Consider the following 13,756-nt stretch of genomic DNA (forward strand, 5'->3'; position numbering starts at 1 on the left):
CAGCATTCTCACATATGTGTTCCTCTTTTCCAGGTGGGAGAGAGCAGTGTGAATAGTGGATGAAATGGCATCATCAGTGGAGCGGTTTTTGCGGTATGCAAACTGCAGTGGGTCCAGTGAGGGGGGGAGAACAGAGCAGATGTGGTTTCTGACTAGTCTCTCAAAGCATTTGCTGATGATGGGGGTCAGAGCAACAGGACGCCAGTCGTTTAAGCAGGTGGTTTTTGCTTGCTTCGGTACAGGAACAATGGTGGACGTTTTGAAGCATGTGGGGACCACAGACAGGGAGAGGGACAGGTTAAAAATGTCCGTGAAAACTCCAGCCAGTTGGCGCGCGCACGCTCTGATGACGCGGCCCGGAATGCCGTCTGGACCCGCGGCTTTACGGACGTTCACCCGCCGGAAGGATCGGGTTACATCCGCTTCAGATACGGAGAGTGCACTAACCTCTGTATCTTCAGCCGCGAGCTCTCTCTCCGCGAGGGCGGTGTTAGTTCCCTCAAAGCGAGCATAAAAGGTGTTGAGCTCGTCCGGGAGAGAGGCAGCGGTGTTCACGGTGGAGTTTGTGTTCCCTTTGTAGTCCGTGATGGTGTTAATTCCCCTCCACATGCTTCTGGAGTCGGTGGTGTTGAACTGTCCTTCAATCTTGTCCCTGTACTGGCGTTTTGCTGCTCTGATGGTTTTCCGGAGGGCATAACTTGCTTGTTTATGCTCCTCCGCATTACCGGAGTTAAAGGCGAAGGTCCGCGCATTGAGTGCCGCGCGAACATCCACATTTAGCCACGGCTTCTGATTGGGGTACAGCCGTATTGTTTTGGTCGGAACAACGTCTTCTACGCACTTCCTGATGAAACACGTTACGCTATCGGCGTAGACCTCGATGTCGTCATCAGAGGCCGACCGGAACATCTCCCAGTCCGCGTGATCAAAACAGTCTTGTAGCATAGAGTCCGATTGGTCCGACCAGCACTGGATGGTTCTGAGGGCGGGTGCTTCCTGTTTCAGTCTCTGCCTGTAAGCGGGCAGAAGGATGATGGAAGCGTGATCCGATTTGCCAAATGGTGGGCGCGGGAGTGATTTGTAACCATCCTTGAAGGGAGAGTAACAATGATCCAGAACTCGGTTCCCTCGTGTGTTGAAGCTAACATGTTGGTGGTATTTGGGTGCGATGCGCTTGAAGTTGGCTTTGTTAAAGTCCCCGGTCACAATAAACGCAGCCTCAGGATGCGCGGTTTCCTGCTCACTCACTGACCTATACAGTTCCTTCAGTGCCCGGTCTGTGTCGGCTTGTGGGGGAATATACACCGCTGTGATGATGACCGCTGTGAATTCCCTCGGTAGCCAGAATGGTCGACACATAACCGTGAGAAATTCCAGATCCAGATCAGGAGAACAGAAAGACTTGATAGAATGTACGTTCCTCTGATCACACCAGGATCGGTTGATCATAAAACATACACCCCCGCCTTTGCTTTTCCCGGAGAGATCTTTTTCTCTGTCCATCCGATGCACGGAGAACCCCGTGGTTTCGATGGCCGAATCTGGAATCTCAGCGGACATCCAAGTTTCTGTAAGGCAGATAATGCAGCAGTCCCTCGTCTCTCGTTGGAAAGAGATCCGTGCTCTCAGCTCGCAGAGTTTATTGTCCAGAGACTGAACATTTGCCAGTAAAATACTGGGAAGCGGGGGTCGGTTTGCGCGGCGTCTTAATCTGATGAGCACGCCGGCTCTGCTTCCCCTTCTCCGGCGGCGTTTCCGTGGTCGGGCCGCCCAAACAAAAGGATCCGCTGCTGTGTTTGTAAGCAGCGGTTCGTCACTGGAGAATTTAAAGTCCGGTTTTCGGTGTGCGATTGCCGAACCAATGTCCAAAAGTGTCTGTCTGTCGTACGTAGTGAGGCAGACAACATCCGAGACAAAAAACACAAAAACTATAAACAGAACAAACAAAAAACTACAATGTTTCAGCAGAGCTTGCGACGTTGCGGCCATCCTCGGCGCCATCTCGACTCGACAAGGTAAACTCAACACAAATATCAATAAATACCAAGGTTAACGACTGTATTAGGTGAAAAATGAACTTACTTTTAAAGTTACGCACACTCATCTATGGCTTGAATACACGCAAGACCTCCTCAGCTTTCAAGTGGAACATAACAATGTGCGTCAAACTCTGGGGGGCGGGACTAAGCTACGGCTGTAAATAATTCCCAACTCACCAATCACGATCAACTTACTGAGCCTTTTCAACAATGACATTTTAGGAGTGAAGGAGAAAAATGAAGTTTTTTCAGAAACAATGGTGACTTCCTGTTCTTCGGCTACCTCTATTAATTTGAGATGTGTCCATCATGATTTCAGGTTTCTCAAGCACAGTGGGTCAAATTTTGCTACAGGATGAAGACAAAAATGTTCCCTGTATTCAATGTAGTCTAGCTTATTTATTTATTTTACTTTGCATCGTTTTGTTTAGATTTTTGACAGTGAGGGCATGTCCATGTTGTGCTACGTAAACATAATATTCATGATTAATATTCAACAATCTTCATATTGATTCTAAAAATCCGAGGACCTGTAAACCTTTTGCCAGTGATTCCTGAAGTCATGTTTAAAGAGAGTTTTCAGAACTAATTGAATTGGATCAGATAAAGGTGCTTGTATCGCAGAAAGATGGCAAGAAAATGCGTATTTCTATTGATTTGTCTACGCAGGCTGAATGCAGTATCACACAACTTAACTAGTGTAGTCATTTCACAAAGCAAAGATATTTTTTTGTGCTGACTTTCTAGTGAATCCAAAACATAAAGCACAACCGGTGTAGTCCAAGAACAAATGTCTCAAGCATCATCAAATCCTTCACTAAATTAACTCACTGAATCAGAACGACACACACACACACACACACATACGTGCGTTTTGTTTTTATCTTTTATGGGGACATTCCATAGACGTAATGATTTTTATACTGTACAATCTTTATCTTTTATCCCCCTACACTAAAGGCCAAAGTATACTTCACTTTTTACACGTACGCGAGGGTCAGCGTAAGAAGTATAAAAGTCAAAAGAAGTATACTTTGCAAGGCTGTGCACTCGACTGTGCATACTTATATGCATACTTGAGTATACTTTTGGCTAAACCTACCCTTAAACATGGACATCACATAAAACTTCCTGAATTTTTTACATTTTCAAAAAAAAAAAACATCACTTAGTATGATTTATAAGCTGTTTTCCTCATGGGGACCAAAAATCCCAATGAAGTGAATCACATCCGATAAGCATTGTGGGTGTTTCAGCTCTTTTCATTGAGGTATTATGGTTTGATTTACGTACAGAACACTGAAGAGAAAGACTCGGTTCAGTTATGAAGATAGATTATTATTATTATCTCATCAACTCAGAACATTAGCTCCTCTAATGCGCCCTCACGGCCCAGCGACGAGATGTGTGCCACTGTGGAGTTCACCTAGTCTTAGTCGAATCCACCCCCTTAATGTGCTTAAGTAGGAAAATTTGGTTCTGGTACACCCTGTGCTAAACAAGCCCACATAAACAGGCCAGGCACAACCGCTGAATAATTGAACCAATTTCCAGGTCATGTTTGTCAAATACATATTTTAAGCTCCTCCTTGATGGATTCTCTTTAAGGGATTACATACTTTTAATGTCAAATGAAGGCAGTGAATTTTAATATCAAATGTAGGGAGTCGTATTGGTTTTTCAGCGGCCGGTGGCCACAATAGTTATTCAAAATTTGATTAAAATATGTTTTTGTATTAATTGGGATCTATCTGTTTTTCTTCTCCATAGGTGTATACATGTTTGGCCTTTTCACCACAGACATCTTCGTGAATGCCGGTCAGGTGGTAACGGGGAATCTGGCCCCTCATTTCCTGACAGTATGTAAGCCCAACTTCACAGCTCTGGGTTGCCAGCAAGCTCTACGCTATATCAGCCATCAGGAAGCCTGCACCGGCAACGAGGATGACATCTTGCGTGCCCGCAAGACCTTCCCTTCCAAAGAAGCAGCACTCAGCGTGTACGCCGCTGTCTATATGGCTGTGAGTATCTCATAAATCCAACCTAGGGTCATTGTAAAAACTTGCCTGTGGTGACATTTCTGCGAAATGATATTACTTTGCTTCTTGGATGTTTTACGACACCTATGAGTTAGTTCACCCAAAAATGAAAATTCTGTCATTAATTACTCACCCTCATGTCGTTCCAAACCTGTAAGACTTTTGTTCATCTTCGGAAAAAAATAAATAAAGATCTTTTAAAGTCCCTGTAAAGGCAATTCTGAGATTTGTTTCTAAACACATTATAAATGTTAGAAATGTATTACGTTACAAAGACTGTGAACTGTGTAGTACTGAATTGTGGAGTTAGACCGTTAAACAGTTTTTCACCGTTGCTGTGTTCAGGATTTTTTAGGCGGGGCTAAAATGGTGGCTCAATGACGCACTGGAGCCACTGATCATATGGCCCCTCCCCCAACACTATCATAACTGTTGATGACGCATTGGAGCCACTGAGCCTGGCTCCTCCCCTAACACTATCATAACTAGAGCACATTCGCATCAGTTCGCCCGCTCGAACGCGAGTTACTGTCAGTACCGTTAGTTACTACAGCCTACAACTTACAAAACAGTTCACAAAACAAAACCGATGATATCAAGAAGAGGTGGATTAATTTTGTGAACAGCTAACGTTGAAGACGTTGAAGAACTGCCTCTGCAGTGACTTTAAACCGGATAGTTTTACAAACTTTCATCGGAGACAACTGGAATTCACTAATAATCCGCCGCAGAATGGGGCCGAACCGATTATCTCCCGCCTGGGCCTTCATTCTCCCGTCCCGGCGACATCTGGTGCCGTCGTGAACTCCGTGAGTGTTGTCTTGTGCGCTTGCTTACGGCACCTTTACCGCGAGTGGGCGTGGTTTCGGCGCTGACAGCGGACACGCCCCCAGCATTTGAGAGCAGAGAATGCTGCTTATTTTCTCAAGATTTTGATAAGCTATTTTATTTACTTGGCGGATTTTTTTTATGATTCAAATTTGGCTGTGTGGTTAATAACACATTTGTCCGTGGTGTGACAAACTCAGAACACATATTTAATTTTGACTTTACAGGGACTTTAATGAAATCTAAGAGCTTTCTGTCTCTCCATTGACAGCTACGCATCTAGCACTTTCAAGCGCCAGAAAGCTAGCAAAGACATCATTAAAGTAAACCATGTGACTCCAGTGCTTTAACCTCAATTTTATGAAGCGACGCAAGTACTCTGTTTGTGCAAAAAAACACAATTTACCTCTTTATTGACCAAATATTAACCTCCCACGGGCGTTTACGGGAGCACCACGACGCATGTGGTAAATTATGTTTTTTTGGACAAACAAAGCCCTCGCTTCGCTTCATAAAATTGCTACCACTGATGTCACATGGGATTATTTAATGATCTCTTTACAAACTTTCTGGGGCTTGAAAGTGGTAGTTGCGTAGGCTGTCAACGGGGGGACAGAAAGCTCTCAGATTTCATTAAAAATATCTTAATTTGTGTTACGTAGATGAACGAAAGTCTAATGGGTTTGCAACGACACAAGGGTGAGTAATTAATGACAGATTTTTCATTTTTGGGTGAACTAAAACTTTAACAAAAGCAAGTATGAGATAAAAACACATTTGCTCAAGCAACCATGTCATTTAAGCTTGTTTTTAAGCCTTTTACGTCTCTTTTATTTTTTTATAATTACATTTGGCAGACGCTTTTATCCAAAGCGACTTGCAGTGCACTTATTACAGGGACAATCCCCCTGGAGCAACATGGAATATTATAATGAGATAATCTCTGTTGAACCGTAATGTAGAAATAATTTTATTTTGTAGCCATTCAATACATACCTTGACTAGAAGAATCATCTTTTTTTAAACGCACCAAACATCTAAAATTCTTCAAAAATGATCAAGGCAATTTTCTACTTTTTTTCAGTTGATGAACTATTGTTTTTTTTTAAAGAAATGATGCTGATGCTTTGTTGAACGCTTTTATTGGCTTTTTTTTTGCAGTGATGGTTTAATTAACATGCTGTGCTGAGAAACTGTTTTCATGGTAAAACTTTCTTGAAAAAGTGTCTTTAAATATATCTTCCTTAAGAAAGCAGAGTTGTTGTTTTGATATTTTTAGCTGTGATGGTTTAATTAACATCCTGTACTTTAGCTGTTAGACTGTTTCCATGGTAAACCTTTCTTGGAAAAGTTGTGTCTTTAAATGTATCCCGTTTTAAAGCACTACTATACACATGCTGACAAATGTCTTTAGCTGTTGCATTGTCTTGTGTGTTTTTTGAGTGTCCCACACCGAACCTTGCATTTTAAGGCACCCCAAGTAAAATTTGCAGTCCGTATGTTTTTTAGGTAAAAAATTATCCAAAATAAATTTGAGCTAGTACATAACCAGCCAGTGTTCAAAACAATCTCCTTACCTCAGCCAGATGTAATAGCTTGCAATAACGTGTTATAATTTGAGTGGTATTGCTTTCCGCTGGAAATTCGAGCATGGCTCTGTTCGTCTTTGCATTATTTTGCCACGTCTGAATACATAAAGAAGGAGTCCATCTAGTATTAGTATCGCATGTGAGGATGCTGCAGGTGGCGGATCATTTATAGCCTTTTCTCACAGCAGCTGGAATAATTAAATGTTTTAAAATTTTGAGGGTGGATCGTAATCCAGAAAGTTACAAACGACAATCATCAGTGACAACTGTAGATTCACCCGTAGTCAAAAGCAAAAGATTAGACTGTACAGAAATTGAAATCTACAGGTAACGCTAATACACACTAAACACACCCAATGCTGATGTTGTTAACATTAACAATTTGAGAACAAGGTATAACAATAATTATAATTTGCATGGTTTGATGTGATATGAGCTAAGCGGTCGTTAAACACCTTTGGTAGCGCGATTTATTGTAATGCTTTTTTATTCTCAGTTGGTCAGAACAAAAATGGCAGATATGTTACTTGCTTGTTCAGATGACATTTTCTGATGAAAATTCTTATTTTAGTCTTACTTCCGAGACGTAGAATCTGTGATTTCCGAAGTACATTAGATTAATCCGTGCTGAGGAGCCACCGATGCACAACTCACGTAAAGATGATAATTCCGCAAATAACTGCAATTGCAGGTTTCAAACAGAGATGTCAACAAAGAGGCAAAACTTAGGGACTGCAGCTCTAAAAATAGTCCAACTTTTCCTCCATAAAAGCATTATGTAACACGGACCCTGTAATGTCATCTGCGAGTCCTTAGAAAGTCCATGTGTGGGTATCTCTATGTCGGAGTAATGGGCATGCCGAAAGGTAGAGGCATGCCAAAAGGTCTTTAAAATTGGTTGCGAAAGCTGCCTGTAGCATTGTGTACCTTTCGCATGCCCATTAATCCATTACCACCTGCAGCTATCCCTGTCTTAGAAAGTCATTAGCTTTGAAGTTCTTCAAGAAGGATATTCACAGCACATCCTCTGCTGCTCTTCACACTCACCTCCGTTAATGAATGTGATGTAGAGTGACAACCGTCAATCTGCTTTTGCCTTTGAGCTGTAGTTTAAATACAACGGTCATATGAAGGTGATTTTGGCTCCTCTTACAGCAAGCGCCACTTGTTCATTGTATTGTATTTGGCAGGTTTGAATTTTTAATGGCCAGTGTGAATCATTGATATGTATATCTCTGCGTTTTATTGTGATCGTCATGAAGCAGGCTTATCTTGAGTGCATCCATGAGAGATGGCACCACGCAAGACTGCATTTGAAATGCAGATGCAAATTCACAGGAGCTTCATTTGGATTCTGTCCATAGCCTGATCAAGCACAGATGTGGTGCAAAGCACTATAGCGTGAACACAGTCATTTATGCCAAGGACTTTTTCTATGTAATAGGCAACAGAAGAGAGTGGTAACTTTTTTTTCCCATGAACGCTGTGGTTGCTTTGTCTATCAGCAATCTGCAGGAAGTGTTGCCATTGAGAAAGGAAATGAGAGTTGGATTGGTGTGAAAAGATTTCATGTCAATTTAAAGGTTGTGTCTGGACATTTCTCTTGTGGGATCAATTGGTGACTCAATTGGTTTTGAATGAGGCTTTGTTTATACTGAAAGTAAACAGATTTCTTTGTGTATCATTTAAAATCTGATCTGAAAAGTCTGATCTTTCTGAATTTTTGTGGTTGTGATTTGTAAAAATCATTGTATACCGAATGAGGAAACAAACTACTTGAAGTCTGATCTGACCATTCGGACTAAGGGCCCTATTTTAACGATCTGAGCACATGGTCTAAAGCGCACGTCGCAAGTGCACTTAGGGCATGTCCAAATCCCCTTTTGCTAGTTTAACGAAGGGAAAAAAGGGTTGTCCCTATTCTCTTAATGAGTCATGGGTGTGTTTTGGGCATAACGTGCAATAAACCAATCAGAGTCTCATCTCCCATTCCCTTTAAAATCCAGTTGCGCTTGCACCATGGCGGATTCGCTGTTTACATGGCGTAAAAACTGAATGCTTCTCTAGCGAGGAAACGGATCTGCTCGTGTGCAAGGTTAAAGGATTAGTTCACTTTTTAATAAACTTTTGCTGATAATTTACTCACCCCCATGTCATCCAAGATGTCCATGTCTTTCTTTCTTCAGTCGAAAAGAAATTAAGGTTTTTGATGAAAACATTCCAGGATTTTTGGTCATAGATATATCGATTGTAGATTCCTCATTCTACTGATCCGTGCAGGCGTTAATGAGGCATCTACGTATACATCTATGACCATGCTCGTATTTTGACCTCACTTAGCGGAAGTTATGGCGGAGCTCAGAGACAAAGGTAAAATAATAGCATAAATACTGCTCGATTTCTCGCAGAAACTGATCGTTTCGCTAGATAAGACCCTTATTCATCGTCTGGTATCGTTCAAAGCCCTTTGAAGCTGTACTGTCATTTGGACCTTGAACCATTTGGAGCCCATTGAAGTCCATTATATGGAGAAAAATCCTGGAATGTTTTCTTCAAAAACCTTAATTTCTTTTTGACTGCAGAAAGACATGGACATCTTGGATGACATGGGGGTGAGTAAATTATCAGCAAAAGTTTATTTAAAAGTGAACTAATCCTTTAAAGCGCGCAAGCAGACCATCTATGGGACAAGCCAGATTCCACCAAAGCTCCCTGAGCATATGACATGTAGGCATTTTTATATTTATGTACACAATAATAATCTTTTACATTTTAATCCTTTAATTTTTCATATTTAAAAATGTTTGTGTGCTGCTGAGCAAGTGAGGAACCCGTTGTGACCCCCCCATAAGCGCATATTACTAACCCACTCTTTAAATAACAAAAAAATATTGCTATTTTGAGGCAACTGAAATCGACTGTGCCATGACCCACAAAAACCTGGTCTAAAGTCAATGGCGCAGTCGATTTCAGTTGCCTCAAAATAGCACCGCTATGCATAAATGGGCGCAAATGCATTTGCTATTTAAATAACCTGGCGCTGGACGTGAAAATGTTAACTGTGTCATGCTGAAACTAGCGAAAAACACTTGAGTCGTGCCTTGCACCGCATTGCGCTAGTGTATGATAGGACCCTAAAACACATTCAGATCAGATGTTAAATCAGTTTAGGTTTGAAATCATGTTTCAATCAGATTTCAAGCCACAAATCGTTTTTTTTTTTTTTTTTTTTTTTTTTTTTTGCTGTTGAGACTATGAGCAACTAAATGGATAGATTTTACTACAAACAATACAAATGTAAGTTTTATATGCACTGTAAAAAATATTCCACCTATTTCAACTTAAAAAATAAACTTCAGTTGTTGCCTTAAATTAAGTTTGATCAAATTAGAAGTACAAGTCATTTCAACTTAAAATATATTAAAGGGGTGGTAAACCACGATTTCACTATTCTAACTTTAGCTAGCGTGTAATGTTGCTGCCTGAGCATAAACAACATCTGCAAAGTTACAACGTTCAAAGTTTAAAGCAAAGGGAGATATTTGCTTTTAAAGAAATCCATTTCTAAGGACTACAGCAAACGGCCAGCAGGCGACTACAGACATTCCTCCAGGGTTGGTGACATCACCAGTCCCAATATTTACATAAACCCCTCCTCCGAGAATATTAAATAAGGGGGGGTGAGGCCATTTTGTATCGCTGTTGTTGTGGTATAGGCAGGAGTGGTGTTGCTGCAATGCCAACGAAACACTGTTATTTTCATCCGGATTGCAGGTCTGGGGATGGGTGTTTAACATACAGCATGTTATATGCACGTGTGTATGAGACAGAGGGGAACAGGTCTCAGATATATGCTGGCCATCATAAAGCACGAGACAGACAGGGTCGGAGGAGAAGACTGGAAAATGTGACATAATGGACAATATTCGTCCGTTGCCATTCATGAGCGGTTCAGCGAGACAAACACTGCCAGTGTGAATCATGCACGACGGGCGCCCCTCCCGCTGCACATTTCATGGAGGAAAACATCCACAATCTTTGCGAGTTCAATGCTGGATTTGCACAACGTCAGCTGCGCGAGACAAACACTGCCAGTGCGTGGATGCACGACGTGCGCGGGGCTCCCGCTGCACATTTCACGGAGGAAAACTTCCACAATCTTCGCGAGTTCAATGCAGAATTCGCACAACGGCTTGTCCTGAAAGCTGGATTTACAAACAGAAGCTGTTTACGGGCCACAACCTGTAAGTCTGATTTATTTTTCATCGATGTGTTTTCCTGTAATACGTTAATTGTACGTTGTAGCAAGGAAGTAAACAGATGACAACGCTGTTCTGCAAACCAGTCTGTTAAATGCTCATTCATACTTAACGTTATCCGACGAACACCTAACGTTACAAACACCTAACGTTAAATCTACACTGTGTGATATTTTCCCCCATCTAGCGGTTAAAAGGTATATGACCATCCAGTAGGCTTGCTACGATAGTCGGTGTTGCCGGTGTTACCGGTGTCCAGACTCAACACCGGTTACATCACTTGCCCACCGTGGCACCGCCCACCGTCTTTTTTGATTTTTTTATAGTAATAAATTAATTTAGTTCAGTTAGAGAACAGACAATACAAATAAAAACTGAACGTATCTGCTTAATAAAGCAGGATCTGACCGTGAGTCTCGGCAGCGGCTGGAGTCATTCATCAGATTTAAGAGTGAGGAGCTGACTGAGATGATTGCGAAAGATTTGGTTTCAAAGCGAAACGTAAAAGCGCCTATTTAGGGGAGTTTGTCATTTTTGTTGTTGTGTTTTTCATTAAAAATAATAGGCTAATGAACCCACAATTCAAGCAACCCGCAGCCGAATTGGCGCTAATTCAAAACCGAAAGTAAAATGTGTCTTTACTCTTGAGGACTGAACTGGTTGAACAGGTTCTGCTCGATCATCTTCACTAAAATGTTCTGGGTCTGATTCGGGCTCAGATTGGTATGGTTTTATTGACGGCATTGTTTCTAATACTAACCAAAGCACAGTTTACTGGTAAGGGGCGTGGCGTTTCCGATAAACGTGCACTGCGGTTAGCGAATCACAACACACTGGGCCAGCTAACCAATCTGAGCCCATCGCGTATTTTTGAGGGACTGGCTTCATACAACCCGGAAACCATCAGACCGTTTTACAAGGAGGGACAGAGCAGTGTAGAATAAAGGTCAAATATATGAAAAATAATGCAATTGTTTTAAAAACGAAGCATGAACACATGTTACAGTGCACCCCACAAACACAATCAAGCCTTCAAAAGAATGTGTTTTACCACCCCTTTAAACTAAAAAATCGAGTTGAATCTCACGTCTCACTTCTAAAAAGAAGTCGCAATTTTACAGTGTGGCAAAATGTTTTTGATTTTTGTCTTTTGTCTGTGCAAAAGCCCATTAAAACAGAATTCTTTATCTTTGCTGAATGATACATCTCGCAAATCATTTTAGAAATGGGCTGCGAATCAAACACTATCCAACCCCGAAATTTAGATAACATATGAGCTTTACTTATTCATTCCCATTTTAATCACCACTTTTATGGCCTCCCTTAATTCTTAAATTAGCTACAATGACCCGGTTAGCATGCCAGACGTCCCATACAGGCGAGCAGACTATGAAGGACAGAATCCAAAAATCAAGTAATGAGCATCTGGCTGGGTTTAGCCCTCTTTTTCATCAGTGACACTGCTGCAGATGTGCACCAGGCCCACAAGGAAATCTCACTCCGTAGGGAGTGAGAATATCTCATACCAGCTGTTAGTCGAGTCGAGCCCTGATGACTAGAACTCTGAGAGAATCACGGTGTCCCGAGAGGTTTGATTATTAATGTAGACACAAGAGGAGTCTGATTAGTGAGTGTCTACGATGTGCTTTACTGTGTCACCGAGAGCTTTGAAATTTTGACTTCCTGCAAGGTGTCTTTGAACGAACGTGCTTCTCCAATCAAATGAGCAGAGAAATCACATTGCGTATGTAGGGCAGGAAGTGTAGAGCTTGTATGTTCTGCAGAACCAAGAGATGGCTAAATTCTTTCTCTTTAACACTGTGATTAATTAGAGAAAGGCTAACCGGTTCCAACTGTTTTTATTTTGTAAAGGAGGCTCATCCGATGTGTTTTGCATTGATAAAATAGTCCCAATTGTAGATTTCCATAATTTGGTCATGTGTGTAGGTATTTAACAGCTTTAAGCTGTTTTAGAGGAGTAGTTCATGTAGAATGCAGTTTTTTAAAATGTGAAAAAAATGTGAAGTTCTAAAGATCAGCCAATCGAATCTGTCTCTTATAGGGATTAATTTCACTTCGCAGTCTAAGAAGGGAGGAGCTCACTACGTTTTGGAACAGAGCTGCAAATACATATTAACACTTTTTTTGACTTTTGAAGAATGAATGAGGCGGTAATGAAGTCGGAATAGTTGGCGGGATATTGTGTGAGTCAGCCCAGAGTTTCATGACTTTGTCAAAGTCCCGTGGGATGAGATTGACTTTCACCAAAAACTCTTCAGGCAAACTGAGAGAGTTTGATAAAGTCATTGAACAAATACTCTTTTAATGTGACGTTCTCAATCCTGAACATGATAGCTGTCACAAATACAATAAAAATGCCTTTTATGTCTTCAGAATCAGATGATGTAAATAAGAGTATATCACAGCTGATGGCCAGTCGACCTGACAGAAATGACACAAAGTATCTCTCGGGGAAGAAGTTCACGGCTGTGCAACAGTGTGCAAAATTGATATTTTGACAACTTACTTTGAGCAGCTTTCAGGCAGTCCAGGGGCTCTGCCCTTGACCTGAAAGATGATGTTTTGTTGGATTCAAAAAGACTACATGGTTTTTGACAGTAGCCCTGAAGGCAGATGACTGAGGACTCAACTGGCTTCTGAATCACGCATGCAAAATGTAGGACATGTGAAGAGTCAACATGCAACAGTGCTCGCAAACCATTTTACTTCTGTAGTCTGACATACTTCAAAGTTTGTGTGTTATTTTAAGAACATATTAGTGATACACAGACATTTTCTTAAATAAATTATTTTTGAACAATTTAATGCTGTTCTTTTGAACTTTGTTGGTCAAAGATACCTGAAAAAACATGATTTCCACAAAATGTTAAGCAGCACAACTGTCTAGACATCACAACATTATAATGTACATTATGAAAAATTGATATTTATTTTGAGTTTTTCTAAATATTACATTTTACATAGTTAATAAATTAGTGTTT

The 13,756-nt window shown here is 41.2% G+C and overlaps 1 protein-coding gene across 3 annotated transcripts in view; it reads left to right on the plus strand.

Annotated features, from left to right (window-relative positions):
- plppr5b (phospholipid phosphatase related 5b) overlaps positions 1-13,756 on the plus strand; it is an 88,657-nt gene that overhangs the window by 43,578 nt on the left and 31,323 nt on the right. For all 3 annotated transcript variants that reach the window (XM_079805613.1, XM_079805611.1, XM_079805612.1), the window contains exon 3: positions 3,810-4,060. In XM_079805613.1, the coding sequence (XP_079661739.1) occupies positions 3,810-4,060 (251 nt within the window). The remainder of the gene's footprint in view (positions 1-3,809; positions 4,061-13,756) is intronic.

This window comes from Gobio gobio, assembly GCF_949357685.1.
Source record: "Gobio gobio genome assembly, chromosome: 23".
Lineage (NCBI taxonomy): Eukaryota > Metazoa > Chordata > Actinopteri > Cypriniformes > Gobionidae > Gobio > Gobio gobio.